Here is a 21,148-nt window from a genome sequence, read left to right as displayed (position 1 = left end):
TAATTCTTGTTGTAACAAAATTTGTGTTTCAATACAACAAAATCTGTATTGTTAAAAAAAATTGTAATTAGTATTACTAATTATCAGATGATACTGATAAAAAAAGCCTGATTATTCCCGATCATTATTGATGATGCTTAGTATTATTAGATGATACTGATAAAAAAATTTCATTTTTTAATGAACATAATGTTCAGATGTAAAAAATGAAATTGTGTCTATTCCACAGCTAACTCAAGTGCAACAAAGTCTGAAAAAAGTGACTATGAAATCATGAAGAAGGACTTGTATTTCTGTGAGTAAAAATTAATGGAAAGTGGGAAGTTGAGTGGTTGCAAAATATAATTATTTTTTTTTATGTTTGCACAGAGAGCACTGTAGCGCACTATGTGTTATGATAGACCAGTGGTTCTGAAAGAGAATGATTACTTTCATTTCCAAATATCCTTTTTAATAGTTATTATTGAATCAATTTACCTTGACAGATACTAAAATGTTTTACCATTTATTGTTTATTTACTATTCTCCTATATTTTTCTAATTAATTTAATGTTTAATATTGTGTTCATTAATTTGCATTCACTTACCTATGTGTAAATACACATGCATATGAGCATTACATATTATTAATATGTATTATGTTATATATTGTACATTTTAATTTTACTTTTCTGGAAGAAAAAAATTATTTTATAAAAAATTTTCTTACATATGAAGATTATTTATAATTTTGTTTAGTTTTGTTTTTTATGTAAATTCTGGTAAAATAGAAGACCAATTGTATTACCATTGATCATTTTACACTTAAAAAACAAGTTTTTCAATTTTATTCATAGTTGTAAATAACAATAATTGTATTCTAATTTGTTACATTTTGTTTCAGAAGTGGTAAAAATTGTTACCAACACCAGACTAAAATATATCATGTACTAGTAATGTATTTTGTATTTATTGACTTATATTTTTTCATTTTTATTTATGAGAAGTCTTGCATCTTCTGAATGAAATTGAATCTTGCATCTTCTGAATCATTGAAATGACAAATCATTTCAATGATTTGTCTTAAATTTTTTCCATTTGCCAATAAAATTAGTTTCATGACATTCTCTTGTATAAATAAAACTACACTCTTTTTATTAGCTATTTAAATTTCATGTTTATCTACAGGTTTACAGTTTAAACTACTCGAATCACATGTCATGATCATACATCTTTCTCAGATGTACTCAGTTGAAAAAAGGGTGCTAAATGTATTAACTGTTCTTTTATTCATAGAGAAATGATTATTTATGGCTAAAACTTGTCACATTACATTATTTTCTTCTATGATTGATACAATTGCTTGGCATCTTACAAATATAGATTAAATGATTGTAATTGACAAATGTCTAGTTTACAAAGATCAAAACATATAGTTACTCTTTCGGGTTTTGTCTGTCAGAAAATTTAGATTATTAGTCATAATTTATTTGTATACTTACAAATGTTATTAATAATATCTTTAAATTAAAACTATCAATTTCTTATTACTACTTGAGCTACTAAGTTATTTGATGTCGACTTTGAATACTTATTAATTATTAATTCCTTTAAATGATCCTTAATATCCTCATTCTAGTTATTATTCCCTTAAGAGCCACTGGATTAGTAGAAAAAAGTGTGCATGGCTGACTCAGCAGTTCGGTTTTGAAAATTATAGTCATTACATTTTATGAATAAAGAAAACTGATTTGTAAACATTCTGCATAATCCAAGCATTGCTGCAACATATGAAACACCATTTTTTAACTTTATTTTTTTGTATTTTTAATCACTTTTTTTTAATCATTTTCACATAAAATATGTTACACATATTTATACCACACAGTCTCAACGTTTGTTATTTTTTTTAATACTCTATTATAAATAATTATTATATTTTTCTATTAACATTATTCATAATTAAGCATGTAAATATGATAATGTATAGAATATTTTTAATGCACAGAAAACATTAGTGTTATTAATTTGTTTTTTTAATATTTTTTTTTTTGTATTTTCAATATAGTGGCATGGATATTAAATGTTTACAGTGTATAAACAGTCATATCCTTTTTAGTGCATATCATTTATTCGTATCTGTTCTTACCCATTGTATATCTGTGTAATATAAATTGTTGTGTAGTTGTGAGAGATGTTTAATTTTAATCAGTGAATATGTGAATGAATGGAAGTAAATAATACAGGTATTAGACTTTACACTATGTTTGACAAAGAAGTTATAAATTTTGGTCAGGTATAGGGAAACACTTTTTTTTGGTTTGCTTCCTTGTATTATGAAGAAGTATATGAAGTGCTCCATATACATAGGTGTTCATCAATTTATTGCTTTCAATCAAGTAGTATTTTTGAAAGTTCTTTCTTTAAATTTTTTAACAGTAACATTTTTAAGTTATTGGTGTGAAAATTATTACTATTTTGAAGGTAATCTGTATGTGTATTACTCTCTTCAGTTTTGAAGTTATGTCTATTAACGAACAAGTTATTTATTGCTATACATGACAGTGTTTCATAAACTAAAATGAACTGATTTTAAATTAAACTAAATATGAACTTATTATACTATACTGTACTATACTAATGAACTTATTATAAATGTGAACTTATAATTCACTAAAGTGAATTTGACTGATTCTTAATTTAAAACCTTTTCTCTACTAACATTAAGTTTAATTTTAATAATTTTGGCTTTTGTAAAATCTATTATTAGGGATTTTGTTAAAAGGTTTTTAAAAAAATGTAACATGTTATTATTTTTATTGATTTATAAATTTTATTTGGATTGTAATTTTTTCAGTGGAAATTTATGATTGCTTGTTTGAATTCAATGTTTTCATACATTTTTGATACCAATTTATTGAGCCAATTTTGTTTTGTATTTTTGTAGAACTTTAAATTATTTGATTCAATGAAATACTCTTCAAGAAATACTGTTTATCAATTATCTTGGGTTAAATTATCTTGTTTTTCAATTACTCTTCACTGTGTTTCAATTATTTTGGGTTAAAATATGAATAAAATGTTACATGGAAATGTATAGTAATCAGAAATTCTTGTTTTGAAGTATAAATTGATAAAAATTTACATACACGTTTTTCTTACGGTATATGTACACATTAAGAAAGGATTTTCTGAAATTCCAAGTTTAAAGGATTAAAATGAAGTAACAATGAAATTTACTATTCTTTTTAATTTCTCTTAACAAATGAAGACATCAGCTTGATTTTTGGTTTGTGTAATTTTAATGTGAATATCTAAACATCAATTTCTAGATTTTGAAATCCTGAGTTTAAAGGAGTGAAGAAAGGTAAAAGAATTTTGAATAATGATTGCAAATTTTCCCCATTTCCAACCATACTAAATGAGGTATTTAGTTGACAGGCACCATTAACAACAATGTTATGGATATGGTACTGTTTAAAGGAGCTAATAATGAGCACTAAAAAGCCTTTAGAAGATAAGTCCAGTTTTGAATTGAATTGTTTAATATTTAATAAATTGAAAAAAGTAATAATAAAAAAATGAAAATATAAACAATTGTAATTATATAAATGAAAACATTTTTGAAAAAAAAATTAAACTAGAAGTACCAAAGAAACAGCAAATGAATACTCAGGTTTAGTTCCTGCTAGGATATGGTTTAATAGTTTTGTCATCTTGAGAATTTTTATAATTTCTTATACCAACTATTTGTTTGATGGTTTAACATTTGTTGACAGCCTTGATTTAAATTTAAGTGATGCCTAGTTCAGATATAAGATCAAGTTGCAGAAGAATCTCACTACCAATACAGTAGATTACAGTTGACTCCTGTTTCTAACATTTATAGGCAATATCTTTGAATTTAGTTTTTTATATCACCTCACAAAATTATCCAGATTTACTTAAATCAGAAAACAGCTGATCTGAATATTGATATTTCTCATTTTAATTGGATATGTTGTTGAAAGTGTAGCTAAAAGTTCTTCGGTTAAAAAATTATTTACATAAAACAATTAATCTAGCAAGACAAAGTTGAACTTTTTTAAAAACGTCAACCATTGAGAATAATATTGCTGTACTGTTTTATTCTGTATATCTCTTAATAACAACTATATATTGTTTTTTAATAAGATTACCATAGGAGCAAGTCTCCGTCTAAACATATTAGTCTAAACGGTGTTGTGTAAATCTCATATTATCTAAATGTACAACCTCATCTCCACATCTTTGAAAAAATTTAGAGTCGGAATACAAGTTCAGATCTGATACCTGGAAGGAAGGGAACTCCAAAAATAGAATTCTTTTTTATGATGAAGTTTCTTACATTCCATAAAAAAAAAATAATTCTTAGCACTAATTGGACTGTTAAAATAATCTACAAACTGTTGAACATTTTATATATTATATTGAGGACAGAAAAAGGTACCTTCTGGGCTTCTGTGCTCAAATGATCTTTAACCAAAAAATATGTGCACAAGACACATAAGCCCAAACAGAGGTTCATTATAGTCAATCAAATTGACATTTTCAAACAAATATTTTAGATTTTAAGTGTTAATGTTTGAGATAACCTCATAACATGTAGTAACATCAGACTCTGTTACTGATACCATTAAATTTTCTTTTTATAGTGAGAGGTACTAAGATAGTTTTTTTCAAAATTAATTGAGAGATCCTTCTCCCTCGATCAATTAAAAATAAATTCAGAGATTTTTATGATTTCTACTATCTCAAAGAATTTATTCTATCAGAAGAGCAAGATAATCTACATAAGTTTATGTGTACCAATTCTGCTTGTTTGTTTTGACAAGCAAGTTGTCCATAACAAAGTTCTACAATGCTGATGATAATACCCCATGGTTTTCTAACCACTAAATTTCTAATTCTCTCTAAATTGATTACTCTGAGCAGATTTCCAAAAGAGCATAAACTTCAATCACCATTGGATGATATGCCAGCACCATAATCATGGGCTGTATCCAAAATAAATCTGCAGGAGGTATTATCATATGCCCCTGAATACTAAGAAATGCTCCTTAGACAACTTCTTTCAAAGAGGCTGGTTTCTTGTTCTGTTCATAAAATGATTTAATGCTGTGTTACAAATTCATCTAGTCCAATAAGGAATTGATTGAGTGATAATTTAATTAACTCTCCCTTCAGTGTATAATTCCTGATCACTGTCTTGATTGTTATAAAAAATGGATGATGATAGAAAAGCAGGCTGAAATGTTGCATTTCTGTTCTTCCAAGACTTTGCAATGAAAATTGCTTTAGTGGTCCTTCATTCCACATAAATGTGACTTCCAGACTTGCTGTAAAATGGATAAAAACTGTCTGTAATAAAGTATTTTAGATTACGTAATTCTGTTTTGTATCCATATTTAATGCAATCTGTTTCTACCAATATGTACAGCCTATGATTAGTATGTTTTATTAATAGTTTTATTTACAAATCAACCATTAATGCTTATTCCTTCTGTATTAATAAAGCATCTTTCACTTTTTTCTTTTTTTTTTACTAATTAGTGAAAGGCTGGCCTGGTTATTTTTACTGAGAAATAAATATATTTGTTCAGAATTTTTCTATACATATCTTCTTCATTGCTTTACAGAGTGAAAAAATTCCCCTTTAATTCTTTTTTATTATTTGTTCCTGTTTTCTTTAACATTATTTAATTGATACAAAATGATTATTTTAACTGAACCAAATTTAAACTGAAAGTAGTTTACTATTAACTTTCATTTTGTATAATTTTCATTGCCGAATGATAAAATTACTGTCAAATTTAATTTGCTTTTATTATATGAGGAATATCTTTGGTTCTATTCTTACAGCAAATTGTAATATGTTGCCGAACCTGGTATTGAAATAATGTTCCAACAGAGCTTAAAATTTAACTCTACACTGATGAAAATTATTATTTCTTTTTTAACCTCACTCTTTTTTTCAGGAAAGAACAAGATTTGGTTTATTAATATAAAAAACAAACCTTTTAGAATGATTTGTAAACTAACAAAAATAAGCACAAATTCACACCAGTACTAAGATGTAAAAATATAGTTGCAAACACTTTAAATGAGTTTTTTTTGTTATGCGTGCATAAAATCTTAATATATCAAAACATTACAAATTGACCCTTTTGAAAACAAAATTATTTCCAAATAATGACTTTTAGGAAAAAAATAGTAACTATAAAGTACATTGATTGAAAAAGTAGCAGTTAGAAAATTTTTTACAACTTCTATTCTTAGTGGTGAAGGTATTAACTAATTCTTTTAGGTAATTAACTGTAACTTCATGATGTAATGTTAAAACTTTTCCTACTTAGTGAGGCTTATAATAAAGATAAAGAAAAAAATTCAAGTCTATAATTTTGAACACTGAAGTGTAGAAAAAAAATAATAAAGGATTATTAAGGGGTTACATTGATCCTGTAACTCTGGTAATGTTCAAAAACTGTTTCCACTCTAAAAAAATAATATTTCCAAATATAAAATAATAAGAAATTTATTATATTTGTTTTATTGTTAAAAGTTATATTGTATATTGTTATATTTGCTATATGAAATGGATAAAAGTATAAAAAATTTCAATTTTTTTGGATGAAGGAGTTTTACAATTTTTTTTTGCTGGTATTCAATAAAAAATCCAATAAATGCAAATGTGTAAAAACAATAAATTATTTTCTGAACAGTTAAAGCATGTTAAATAAACTTGTTATGAACTCAGTCTCCCTTTCAGATAATGAAGTAAATGGATAAACCTTTTGTAAATGGTCTTTGAGCATTTTCTTATTTTTTAGTTTAGTAATGTTTTACTTATTTCAACTTAAAATTTCATTATTAGTTTTCTATAAATGAAACATTATCAGGATGAGAAATATTTTAAACCTAATTATACGGTTTGTTCAAAACATTCCCTATTTCTAAGCAGCCCTGTCTGTAGTTTTCATTATTTTTATTTTTTCAATCTTTTAATCATTTTTAAAATTCTAAAATTAGGTCTTATCATTGGGAATAACTTTATTAAAGGAAGAAAAAATTTTAATTCACTTTTTAAATACTTATTAAAAATTAATTGCTTGTTAAAGTAACCTAAAATATTTTAATTTGAAATGTTTTTAACTACATTTTACGACAGTATATTATAGTGTATAGAGGCATTTTGATAAAATTTTACTGAATTAGTTTTTTTATAGTTCCATTATAATAATTAATAATGTTGAGAAATTTCTCACTATAACTGGAACTTGTAATGTTTTATTTTATTTAAAAAAAGAAATTGGTTGACAAATTATCTTTATGCTTTTTTTTAATTAGTATACCCTTTAAAAATTTAAGTAGTAAGGTTAGCAGTAAGGTAATATTCTTTCTGGCAGTTATTTTCTCATTTTTGTGAAGGTTTTACTGTTTCTGAACCTGTTTAGGAAGATTGTGTTTTTGAAGAGTATTTTCTATTCTTGTTATTTAAAGTGCGTTATCTTTTAGTTTTCATGTATGTGGTTCTTATTTTAGATTATTGTTTTTCCGTTTTGCTAAATAAAATTAGAATGATGTTCTTAGGTAGGTAAGTGCCTCATTGTCATTCATCTTTATCAGCAGTCCAATGTTTTTATAACTGGTTTAATAATTGAAAACTAATTTTACAGTTTTTTAACCTGAAAAATTTATTAGCTTTTGTATCGCTTGAGTCATTACAAATGTAAAAAAAGTTTAACATTAAAAAATAATGTTGTCTTTCTTCTAGAAACATAGTTTCTTATTAAGCATTACAAATTGATAGTGTTTTACAGACATTGTACAGTTGATTACTGTAATGTTTGTAATCATATTCTAACACAGCTGCCAAAGCTGGTTCTTATTCTGTTAGATTTGTTTTTCTTAATTTTCACTACATCTTCAACTAACATGATCACTATTCGCTATATTCCAATTGGACACAGACCCAAGCAAAAATATGGGATCCCATTTAGATTTTAGATGTTTAGATTCAGTAAAGGATATTGCTTATTGAGGAGTTACTTTTGTATTTCACAATAATACTCCTTGAAATACTTTTGGTGTAGCAGAGGTATAAAATGATAATTCTACCTTCTTGAGTAGTATCAAAACAGATATGTTGTTGAATTATTTAACTTGATAAATATTGCTTATGTCATTTGATTAAGACATTAATGTTTGTTTGGTTCATTGTTTTTTGTCACCTTATCTGTTCCTCTAACAAATTATCTTAATCTTTTCTTCTCTATTAATTGCTATCGCTTGTCTCTTTAACTTTAGGTGTTTTATAACGATTCAATTTCAGCTAGCATATTTAATGTTAATTAGAAGATAATTTGTTTTTGATTTCTGACTTTGAAATGTGATTGATTATTGAAAATACAATATAAATTGTTTGCAAGGAATTATTAAAGTTTGCTTTGTAACAACTAATTGATTCCTATTGACAAAAGTACTTACTGAAAGTATGGGTTCTGAAAAGTTTCCAGACTCTATTTTTTCAAATTATCTATTCATAATAAAATACATGAATTCTATTTACATTTATATATTCCATAACAACATGAAAAGAAAGGTTTTTTTTATAGATTCCTGGAGTGTACCTGACCGAGAATGAATGAATAGCTAGATATTTAGATGTAGAGGGTGAGAGAGAGATAGAGAGAGAGAGAGAGAAAGAGTCGGTGTCAATGAAAGAGTTGCCTAATTTTTTTTACTATATCCTATATCTTGAACCTATAAACTGTTATTTATTGCTCACGATTTATATGAAAAAAATATTTTTATCTAATTTTTTGTATTACATTTTTTGTTGTTTGATAAAAGTTCTTCAGGAAAATATTTTTACATATCTCTAATTTCAGTATAAAAATAACCTTAGTCAAATTATATGATTTTGTTATTTTTTTTATTACATTGATGTTTAGCAATGCTTTGAATTTGTGAATGTTATTTAAGCGAGAGATTAGAGAAAGCATGGTAAAACTTTTTGAAGATATCTTTAGTAGAATGTTAGCTGTGGAAATGGAGTCCAGTAGGTTTAGAATTCAGCATGATTGCATTATGCTTTATGTTTTAATTTATGTTTAATGTAATTTTAATACCATTATCTTAAATTTTGTTAGTTTATGTACATATAAATTATTAATCAGCTAAATTAATAATATATTATGAATTATTAAAATGTTGCTTATTAATAATGATAATGAAAAGAAGATTTAAATTTAATCTAAATTTACATAAGTTGTGGAATTTTTTTTAGGATTTGTCTCAAACTCCATCTCATTCAAAATGTATTTACAATGCATACAATTGAATACTAAGTATTAAATAAGAAAATAAAATCTAAACTACCGTATAATTTTTTTTGTTTTATTGTTTTGCTCCAACTTAAGTTTAACCTACTTTCTAACTTATTAAAATATTTTATTATTACCAGAAACAACAGAAAATGATTTATCACTATTAAAATTAAATTTTGCGCATAACTTAAATGTATGAAAACAATACGATGAGTTAGAAGAATAGTTTTGATTAATAAATCAGCACTTTTAAATAAAATTTGAAAACTCTGAATTATTTATGAAAATATCTCTAGTTAAGATCCATTCTTGTTATAATGTTTGTTTCTTGTTTTAATTCAGGTGAATAATTTCTGTGTCCAGTTATTCTTAGTTGTACATAAATAAATTTATTTTTTAATAACATAAAATAAATACTAACTATTAAAAAAATACTCAGAAATGTGTTTTTTATTTCAACAGATTTTTTAAAATAATTTTCTATGATTCTATTAATAAAGATGTAATTTTTTAATAATTTTGTATCTGACTGTTATATTACTAAAATTTATGCATTTAGTTTACTGCAGCATTTTTTTTCAAATATTCTTTGTTATTTTTAGTAATATTTTTACAGGAAGGTACACAAGCAGACTCCCTTTTAACCTGTGCTAACACCACTGACAGAGTTAAGTTGTTGGTTTAGATGAAAAGTTTTCAGTATGCAGTTTCCTTACCAGTTTCTTTTTAATTGTATTTGTAATTTATTATTATCTATTCTGAGACTTAATTTTATTTCAGTATAATCACTAATGTTGAAATTTATTTATTATACTAAATGACAATTGAAACTTTGTACAATATTGTTGTATCTAGCATAAATAAAGTTTAATATCGACTTTAAATTATTACCTTCAAGATACAACAATAATAAATGAAATTGGTAAAAAAAAAAAAAAACAAAATACAAGGACTATGTTAAAATGATTATTCAAAAATCTGTCTGGTAGAGGTTAGTATATCTGTGAGGTAAACTTATCCGTTGTATCCACTAAGATTACATAGTTAAAACTACGTAATAGTTTTTCTCTCTTAACTATTTTGTTCCACATATTATTTGAAAAAAGTTGCACATTTGCAGTCGATGATGGGGGGGGGGGGGGTTAATCAACAAAGGGTGTAAAGGTGTTGTGATATTATACAATAATGCACATTTTCATTTAGCAATCATTACATGTTTGCTAGAAAAACTGGGAAGAGATCAGATTGGACTTAGTTCTTAGTGACTTACATCTGTTGAAAAAGTTAAAAAGACATTTTACTGGCAAATGATTTGCATGCAATTAGGAATTGAATAAACTGTCAAGCATAATTAAATGGAGCTTCAATAAAGGAGTACAATGAAAGTATTTCAAGTTTGTGGGTCTGTATCACACCTCAGTGTTGTCAATGAGTATATAGAGAAGTAGGCTAAGGTTTAAATGTTGAATTATAACATCCGACATATTTTCATGTTAAAAATTTTTGAAATATAACATTGTTTGGTATCAAGATAGCCCTCGTATGTTTAAATGCAATCATAAATTTTAATCAGAACCAATCAGATTTTAGATTTTTTAATTGGATATTTACATAATCTGTTTTAATTTCATGTTATTTTGCTGCAAATAACTTATTGTTATTAAAAGAGAAAAATGTTATATTAAATAACTGATCAAAAGTCCAATACTAAATATGAAATGTTATCAGGTTGTGTAATAAACTAAATTATTTATCTCCAATAGTGTTTCCTCTTAATTAACTGTAATTGTAAATGATTGGCCAAGTTTTGTGATGTTGAAGTAGAGGGTGGTTAAATAAATCTGGATAAAAAGGGGTCTGCTGTTTATATTTCTATTCAGCATGTTATTTATTTGAGTGCTTTAAAATGTATTTATTCTATTTATGGTCACTATGTTTCATTTCACTGTATTTGTTTTATGAAATATTTTTAAGTATATTTTTTGGTGTTTTTTAAAATTATAATGGAATGGATTTGTTCATGATTAAAATGGATTATCATTTTACTACAATTGTTCACTGTTACTTTATAAGAATAAAAGAAATTTGTATTTTCTTGTTATTGGTTTTTTTTTTTTAATTAATTAACACAAGGTATTTTTATTTTTTAATATTAGGTGATCGGACATTGTTGCAGTCTCTTGTTTTTGATGCTATTGCTACTAAATGGTTTGATACCAATGTTACAGCATTTGTTGATGAGAACAGGTATGTTGCATAAATATTCTGATCATACAATATTTTTCATATATTTTTAGGTTTTTGCTGAGTTACCAATATTTAGTTACAAATAAAAATTATTTTTTACATTTTAATGTAATAATTTGCAAAATAAACTGTATCTGCAGCAATAAATTATTTGTATATAATTAAATTTTAGTAGGATTTTTTATTGCAAATTTTTATTAAAAGTAATTTTGCAGGAACTGGATTTTTGTATAAAAGTAATTATCTTATTGAGCTTTCTTTTATTTAATGTTCTAATCAGGTATGTTTCTTTTATTTTTGTTTGTTATGAAATTCAAAATTTTTTTTTACCAAAGAATAAGAAAGAATTATATAGAAAGTATCTTTTTTGAGGGAATATTATTTTATGGTAGAACATCCACTTTCTGCCTCCTTCATTTTTCTATTATATTAATAATTAGAAATAATTTTTTAATTGTGTTTAAACATAGTTGAAATATAATTAGTATATATTCAAAGTATCTTTCATCATAATATGTTAAAATAAAATTATTTAATTCCTTATCAAATAATTAGTTATAAATAATTCCATAACTAATTAAAAATATATTTGTTTACTGTATATATTGTAGTTGTATTGAAAGTTAACATTTATATAGTCCCAAATTTAAATTACTTGACTAATAATAACATTTTTACTTATACAAAATAAAAAAACTTATTATTTACTGAAATTAAAGATAAATAAATTGTGAAATGTCTGTATCAGCTAAATAGTAAATATATGTATTTCAATTTAATTACAGAAAACTCCATTTTTAAAAAAAATACCAGATTTATGGAGTTATAGGAATTATGGTTTTATTTTTAATTTGTAGGAAAAAAACACAGAATTATTAATATTGCTAATGGGTTAATACCCAAGTTAATACATGACAGTACTTTGTTGGATATTTTTTCACAAGAAAGTCTGAAATCTTTTAAGTATTTTTTTAATAATTTACTTTCTTTCTTTTAATTTTATCTTTCTTTTCTCTCTTAACTATTTTGTAATTTGTTGATAATAGACCACTTCATTTTAAAGATACACTCGTTTTTCTGTATTATAACTATAAACATTTTTAAATATAAAGCTACTTTAATTTATTAACTCAGAATAAATTACAGTGCAGTTGTGAAAATAATCAAGTTAAAAGTTTGTAAAATGTTCAAAAAAGTTGAATTTATTGGTACTTACAAAGTTATTCCAAAGTATGTAAGGCATTTGTTTATTAGGATTATGCTCAAATTTTTAAGTATTTGTAACAATGTAAACAAGGAAAGAAAGGAAAGTTGGATGATTCTCTAGAATTGTTACCAATATATACCCATAATATATTAAAAGCACATAATATATTGATAAGTAACAAAACCTACATGTTTTATTTACTTCATAAAAACAGTTTTACAAAGTGTTGTAAGATCATAAAATTTACAGAATTGATTCCGTCTTATTTTCTAATTACTAAGTATGTATGTAAGAGGAAGTATTCTCACAAAATTTGATTTTGTTGTTCTGGAAGTCTTAGAATCCAAATGTTGTTTAAACTAAGGTAACTGTTAGCATCTCTATATACTTGATTTGGTCATTGACCAAAGCATGTAATAGATTTAGTTCAAATTAATATACTTTATCAGTGATTGACTAAATTACATTCACCTTGTAGTTCTGATTCATAAAGTCTTTGGTTCCAAAAAGAAGTAAACAATTTTATTAAACTCAATTCTACTCTAAATCTTAAATAATTTTGATTAAAATTCAATTGTGAATTAAAATATAAAAACAATTCTCAACTTTTGTTTCAAAGATGTTTTTTTTGTTATTTGTTATAATACATGTAGACAGTGTAGACTTAATGGTTATTTTCATGTAAATTTTCTATTTTCTGTGTGATAATGGCAAATGAAAAAGTTTATCCAGTTTTTATGAATTATTTATTAAATAAGAGAATCCATTATGAATGTGCACTGAAATTTTAAAGTATTTTTCATACTTCTCATTTTCATTTGCGTACAAGCAAACTGACTGGGCATGCTGCTGCACAAAAAATGATTTTGTAGAGAGTTCCTTATATCTTTAGATTATGTATTAATAGATTTATTGAAATGTCTACCTTAGATAACTGGTTTGGATGTATAATCATAATACAGTGTGATTGAGGAGTAAAGGGAAATAATTTGAGAACTGATTCTAGAGCTTGACATGAGGAAAAAGTTCATACAAACATGTCTGAAAACACTTTGTTATCGAGTTACGGCTAGCGAAAAAGTTTGCCTGAATTTTAGTTCTCTTGGTGAAGTGAGATCATACCGAAATTTTTAAGGCATTGTATAAGGGGTAAACTTCATGGATTCTTGTTTATTGTCCTGAAAAATCAAATAAACCAGGTCCCAGTATCTCCCGTAGTTTTCATTATATCTAACATAAAACAGAAAAGTATTCATAATGAAAAACAAGCATTTTTTTAAGTTTGAAGAATAGTAACTTTATTAAATGACTAATAATAATTGCATAAATTTTATTATTAAAACTTGTAGAGAATTTACTTTTGAGAAAATTGATGTAATAAAATCTATGAAAAACTAAAAACCCAACTTTTATTGGTAAAAATAAAGCAGAACAAAACGTAATAGAAAACTGTTATGAATTTGTAAAAATTAAAAACAGCTTTTTTTTTAGTACAATAAATTTAGACCTTTTGAAAAATTAAAATTCTTTTAATTTACTTAAAATAGTACTCACTGTGGTTTATATTGTATTAATTTACAGGAAATGTTAAAAAATTCCACCATTGACATTGATGGGTTTTCTATTTGTTTTCTTACATTTTCTGTCGCCAACCGAATGATATCTTTGCATTCCTTGATGAGGGCAGCAGCATTGAGAATGCAAGCAATAAGTTCATCACATGTCTATTTTTTGCTTGCATCCCTTGCATTTCATCCACCTCCATAAACAGTGATGTAAGGGATTAAGATCTATGTGGTCAATTTACCAGACCTCTACGTCCAATCCATTTACCAGTAAATTTTTCATTTAAGAATTGTCTTCGTTTGTAGAATGTGTTGATTCTCCATCAAGTACATTTCAATTTGTTTTGCCAAAAGAAATTAATTGTTTAAAAATTCTAGGTAATTTCTCTTCATGTCACTTCTAGCATGAAATGGTCTCTTAATTAGTTGTTGATCATGCCACTTAAAACGTTCACCGAAAATTGTTGCTGGAAATTTTGATTCAACTACTGCTTGTGGGTTATCTTCAGACCACCGATGTGAATTCCATGTGTTTACAGGTAAAAGTAGCTTCTTCTGAAAATATGAATGGAATTAAGTAGTAATTATGGTTAACCCATTGACAGAATTGCAGTCGGCTGATATGGTCACCTAGCTATAAGTGTTGAACTTTATGAACACGAAAAGGACACAGTCCATGAGCATGTAATGTCCTCCATACTGTACTTTGTGGAATGTAGAGTTATGTAAAATAACTTCACACACTTGTAGGACTAAGCTGTACTACCTGAGAATGTTTTTCCTTTCATCACCATATATCGGTTAACATTCATTTAAACATGAGGGCTGGGAAGTGTATCATTCTCTGAAGATTATTATAGATTCTACTGGTTTGGAACTACTTGTTTAGAATACCTACATCAGTATTCTTCCACCACAGCTGGAGCACTTCCATCGCAAAAGCCTTACACAAAAATCATATCAGCATATTCTGCACGAGTTAAAGATGCAACATTTTTCAAAACAAAAAATTCCAAACAGAATTTCACTTTTTTAAAATTCAGATTCGATTGGAAAAATGTAGGCATTGTTTAGAGTATAACAAACACAAAAACTCGCCTAACGTTGATTAACACATAATGACAATTTTATGACAACAATGAGTCGTATTCAAGTTAATTTTGAAGCATTCAGTATTACCAGTCTAATATGTTGTTACCTTATGTTGTAGTGTTGCCAACCTAATTTTTCATAGGTCTAAATTTATTATACTAAAAACAGATTTTTTTAATTTTTACAAATTCATAACATTTTTTTTTTCATAGACTTTATTGCATCAATTTTCTCAGAATTAAATTCTATAGAAGTTTTGATAATAAAATTTAATCATTTATTAGTCATTTAAAAAAAGATATTGTACTTCAAACTTAAAAGACTTTTTCATCACCAAATTTTTCTGTTTTATGTTGGATAACATGAAAACTATGGGAGATGCAATTGTGGAACCTGTTTTATTTTATTTTTCTTAATAAACATAAGAGATCATTAAGTTTACCCCATATTAAAGTCTTAAAAATTTCATTATGACCTCATTTCACCAGGGGGAACTGAAATCCAAAGCAAATTTTTCGCTAGCCATAACTCAGTACAAAGTGTTTTTGAGCATATGTTTGTATGAACATTTTTCTTTATTTCTAGCTCTAGAATCAGTTCACAAATTATTTATTTCTCTTTCCTCCTGAATTACTGTGTGTATAAGTACTATGAAAACCCTTATTGAAAATCATTGTCTTTAAAGCCAAATAAATCAGTTAGATAGTGTTTCAAATGATTTACATAAGTTTTTTTTTCCAGTTTTTCTCAATAAGTTAAAAAAAGGCAATGGTTGCACACTATCTTTATTATAACATTTATTTTTCTATCCAAGCAGTTAGTATGTTCTTAAAGTATATTTTATAATTTTACATATTAAATTGTTTTAATTTTATTAATGTAATTAATTTAAAATGAACTAACAAATGTTTGTGAAATAAAATAACCATTTAATTGATTCATATTTTTAATTTTAATTATGTTTTAAAAACAGAGATATTTGTTCAGGATGAAATTCACACATAGTAAGCCATTTATGTACTATACAAGTGAACTCTGTTTAATAGTTTACTGTTAAGATGTTGAAATACTTTTTAAATGAAGGTATTATATTGATAATACATCTACAATGATTCATTAATATATATAACAGGTAAAAATTAGTTACTACCACTAATTTATGATATATCCAAAAAATATCAAATAGAAATTAAAACATAGTTTTCTTGACTACTTTGATTCTTGAGGTTTTTACTGCCTAAACAGCCAAACTAGTAAGATGCATTTTTAGTTTTAAATAACTAAAATCACTAAACTGGCCTTGTAATGTACAATTTTTTTTTTTTTAAGTTCTGTTAAATTTCTGATTTTTTACAATTATATTAGAGTTCTGGAATAAATGTTGAGTTTTAATTCTTATTCTTAGATTCTCTTTAAAGTTTCTCCCTGTAATTAATTTTGTCATACTTTTATTATTATAAATCAAAAAATTATCTAATAAATAATTTGTCTCAATAAAAAAAGTAAAAAACATTATGCCAGATTTTACAAAATTAAATATGTAATAATATTTTATTAACAATGTTTTCATTTTAATTGCAACACTGCATAATAGTTTTTTCGTAAATTTTAATTAATAGTTTTTAACTACTGCGTAGTAGTTTTTAGTTTAATTATTTTGAGTTTAATTAACAAATAACATTACTTAATAAAAGAAAGTTTGTATTTTTAATTTTAAACCGATACTATCTTTTGTAATGCTTTTATTTTTTGCTTATTTTTTATTTTGTTCGTGTTTATTTTGGTTTTTTAAGTCAGTATAAAAATATAAAAATAATTATACAATTTAAGATAAGTAAATTACTTTTATCATTATCTTACATGAAAAATAAATGTTTATATTTATAATAATTGCTGTAATCATCACCAATAAAGTGTCTTTTATGCACCTGCACTCATTGTATTTGCACTAATTGCCTTGTTTTTCGCACTGATAGCCCTATCGCAAAGCTGATGGTCTTATTGCCAAGGTAAATCAGCATTTAATTTAACTTCTGCTTTATTTTTAAGCTTTCCCTACCAATATTTAGGATTCAGTTTTGAGTTATAATTAACAATTTTTACCTTCTAAGTAATAGATTTTGATAATTGCCAATTTCAGTCAAAAATAGTACAAAATTATTATTGAAATTAGAATTTAGTGAAATGTAATAAAAAAATAAAAATTTGTACTTCTGATAACTAAATAAACATTACATGATTTCTTATTTAGTTACTTTTGTTTTATAAAATTAAGTTTTATTTTACTGTTTTATATTAATTAATTTTTGGCTCATCTTACCGATATAAAATACATTATTTAAAAACCTATACTTATAAAAATCTTATTAGACTTTTTAGTTATATTAATTTGCAGGATACTTTTTTTCTTCAAAGACAATTGTGCATTGAACAGATGCAATTTTTTTTATTAAAAAATAAAGTTATAAAAATAACAAAAGCTACTATTCACTTTCTGTCAACTGGAAATATGATTCTATGTTATGATTCAGTTGCATCCTTAACATTATTGCAGATGTTGCTGTTTTTGTGGTATGTATCATAAAGTGATTAGGAAAATTTCTTATTACATGACAAATAGCACATTTGATCTGTGTTTGGTTTGTTCCCATTTCTAGCCTGGATGATACATTCTCATAACACTTTGAAGAATGCATATATATATGTATATACACACATATTAGCTATAGGGTGTGCCTATGGCACGCCTCCACAACTAGGCCTTCTGGGCAGGTTGCCCTGGTGGGTGGTGTCTCAGAATGGGATTATTAGTTGTCCAAAATTGATTACCTCTTGTGCAAAAAAAGTTTTTTTTTAATGATGAAAACTTATAAAACAAAAGTTAAATTAGAAATATAACTCTAGAAATTGATATTAACGAATCGGGATTTTCCGCTATTGATCAGTACATTCCGGTGCCAATTATTTAGGAAGTAATCTTTATTTAATATAAACTTAATTTCACTGTGCTGATGTTTTAGTATTAATTAAATGATTGGGTAAAGATCTGATTTTCTATTATATTTAGTTTATATTAATATATATATATTTTTAAATGCAAGAAAAAACATTTTTTTATTATTATTAAAAAAAAAATGATTGGTGTTTAATTTTTGGATGGACACCTTTGCTTGGGACAACATAGTTCATCTCTTTCTAATTCCTGTTTTTTCATTTATTTTAAATAACTCCTTATATCATAACTATGATATTTTTCATCCTTGTAATAACTTCTGCTTATCAAAAATAATGTGCTCTTGATTTACACTTAAACAAATTTTGTTAATTTTGAGCTGATTATTTATATTTATTTTATATGTCTGCAAAGGAATTATACAAATAAGCCTTATGCGGATGCAATGGTGAGAGATAAGTAATGGGACCAAACTCCCTCAAAGTTTATGTGATGAAATCTTTTGAAGAATAGAGAATAATTTGGTCTACTTTTGTTTGGTGTATTTAGATTATTATCAGTAAAATATTAAAACATGGTTGTAAACTATTTCTTTATTTCAATTTTTCCAAAGGATTTCTAAATTATAATTTCAACTTTTTCTTAAAATTTTTGTACAGCTACTTTTTAGTTTTAGTTTAAAGTTTTAATTTATATCACTGATTTACTCTTTTGTGGTATTATGTCTATGGAAGATTTCTGCTAACAATATGCAGGTGGAGATAACTGTATAACCCCACAGTTTCGAAGCCATCTAGGCCTACTGACAATGACTATATAAAGAACTTCATTGAGTTACTACTAACTAGTACACTGACTAACTAGTCTTGGTTGTTTTGTGTGTTTTATCAGCCTTACCATAATTTCTATACTTTACATTATATATAGAAAGTACTTTCTTAAAATATAGAAATTATGCTATAATTAAGATTTATTTTACAAACTCGTCTACTTTTGTTTTAAAAACTTAGAAAAAAGAAAACTATAATTAACAAAGGAAATGAGTGAATTAATGAATGTTACAAAACTCTTTGTTTTACTTCCCTTAATAACAGTCAATAAATGATAAATAATATAATGATTAAATTTGATAAACTGTTTATAATGGCAACTAACAAGAAAATAGTTTATGTCAATATACAGCATTCAGAAATCTTATTCTAGTTATTCTTTTCGATTGTGATTTCTGCTTTATGATACTCAGAGGAAGGAAACAGAGAAGTCCTTTTTGTTCATTGTTATCAATGTTTTGAGTATGTACTGATCTTTTTTGGAGTCAAATTCTAGCCTCTATACTGAAGTTGTATTGTTTTTGTTTAGGATGTGTTTATATTCTGCCTCTTTTACTACTGATTTTTTTTGGCTATAATTAATACATAATCTTTAATTTACAGTTGCTGAAAAATATTTTTTTTTCTGATGTATCTAAATTTCATTATTAAATTTACATATTTTATATTTTATAACTTTTTTCTGTTACTTTTTCTTAAATAAAAAATCTTATACTTGATGATTTTGTTTGATTCAGAAGTGTTGTTATTGTTACGATTACTTGTCTTATGAATAATTATTTTTTGATATAATTTCACTCAGTTCCACTTTATGACATAACTTATCCTCAGACTAATTGTATGTAGATATTACTTTATAGTAAACCCGTTACTCAAAGATGCTACCATACCACCACTCTCTGTGGTGAAGTGGTAGCATTACAGCCTTTCATCTGGAGGTCTTGGTTCAAATCTTGGTCAGGCATGGCATTTTTTATGCGCTACAAAATTTCCATTTCATATTACCATACACAAGCTTCCAGCTTATATGGCGAATTAATCATAAAAAAGTAGTTAATGAAATCCTGCATTAAATAATTAATGTTAAGTGTATTTTTCAAAATTTATCAGATAATTATATAAGGATCATTCAGAAAGTTCTTGGCCTGACCAAGAAAACACATGATTTTTCAGTAATTTAATTTTTGTTTTTTAACATAATCAACTTGCAATTCAATACATTAGCAATGATTTTCCAAGTTTTAATACTATGAGTATGGTGCAATTTGTTCAACTCTACAAAGTTGTCTCAACCTTGACCTCATCATTTGAAATGATTCTTAATTGTTTATCCTATGGATGTTTACCTAAAATAGTCCCCTTCAATTAGTCCAGTAGTGAAGCATAATACTCCCTTGTGATGGTCCTGCCTTTTTCCAGATAGCCTATGAGCACCACACCTCAAGAACTTCAAGACCTAACCGTGATTTTTCCTGCAGATAGAATCATTTTCACTTCCTTTGGTACTTCTTCACCTTATCACACCTCATGTTTGGGCTGCATTTGGTCTCTAGCATGATAAAGTGAATCCATGTTTCATCTACTGCTAAAACATCAAAGAAACTCAGCAGAATCACATTTAAATAAGTTTAAAACACTCTTGAGAAGAGTTCAGTCAAATGCCCATTCAGCAACTGTTAACAAATACACTACCCATCGAGCAGAAGGCTTTTTCATATTCAAAATATCATGTAAAAATGTAGAAGACCTAGTCTATCAAGATTGATGGATTTTTGTGACTATTTCATCACTTGTAGCAGTTTTTGGACATTATCTTGAAGGTTGTATAATCATGTTTAAATTTAGCAGCCCACTTTTTTACCATAAAAACAAAGGGGAAAATCATTTAAAGTGAAATCTTAACTCTTTTTATATGTCTGCTGAGATTA

General features: G+C 25.8%; 1 protein-coding gene across 4 annotated transcripts in view; it reads left to right on the top strand.

The window, feature by feature from the left end:
• Positions 1-21,148, top strand: part of stj (voltage-dependent calcium channel subunit straightjacket) — a 230,930-nt gene that overhangs the window by 158,129 nt on the left and 51,653 nt on the right. For 3 of the 4 annotated variants that reach the window (XM_075360777.1, XM_075360775.1, XM_075360776.1), the window contains 2 exons: positions 230-295; positions 11,483-11,573. In XM_075360777.1, the coding sequence (XP_075216892.1) occupies positions 230-295; positions 11,483-11,573 (157 nt within the window). The remainder of the gene's footprint in view (positions 1-229; positions 296-11,482; positions 11,574-21,148) is intronic. The other variant, XM_075360778.1, reaches the window with a different exon arrangement.

The sequence above is a fragment of the Lycorma delicatula genome, chromosome 3 (genome assembly GCF_047948215.1).
Source record: "Lycorma delicatula isolate Av1 chromosome 3, ASM4794821v1, whole genome shotgun sequence".
In the NCBI taxonomy this organism is placed as follows: domain Eukaryota; kingdom Metazoa; phylum Arthropoda; class Insecta; order Hemiptera; family Fulgoridae; genus Lycorma; species Lycorma delicatula.
This window is presented reverse-complemented; position numbering and strand designations above follow the sequence as displayed.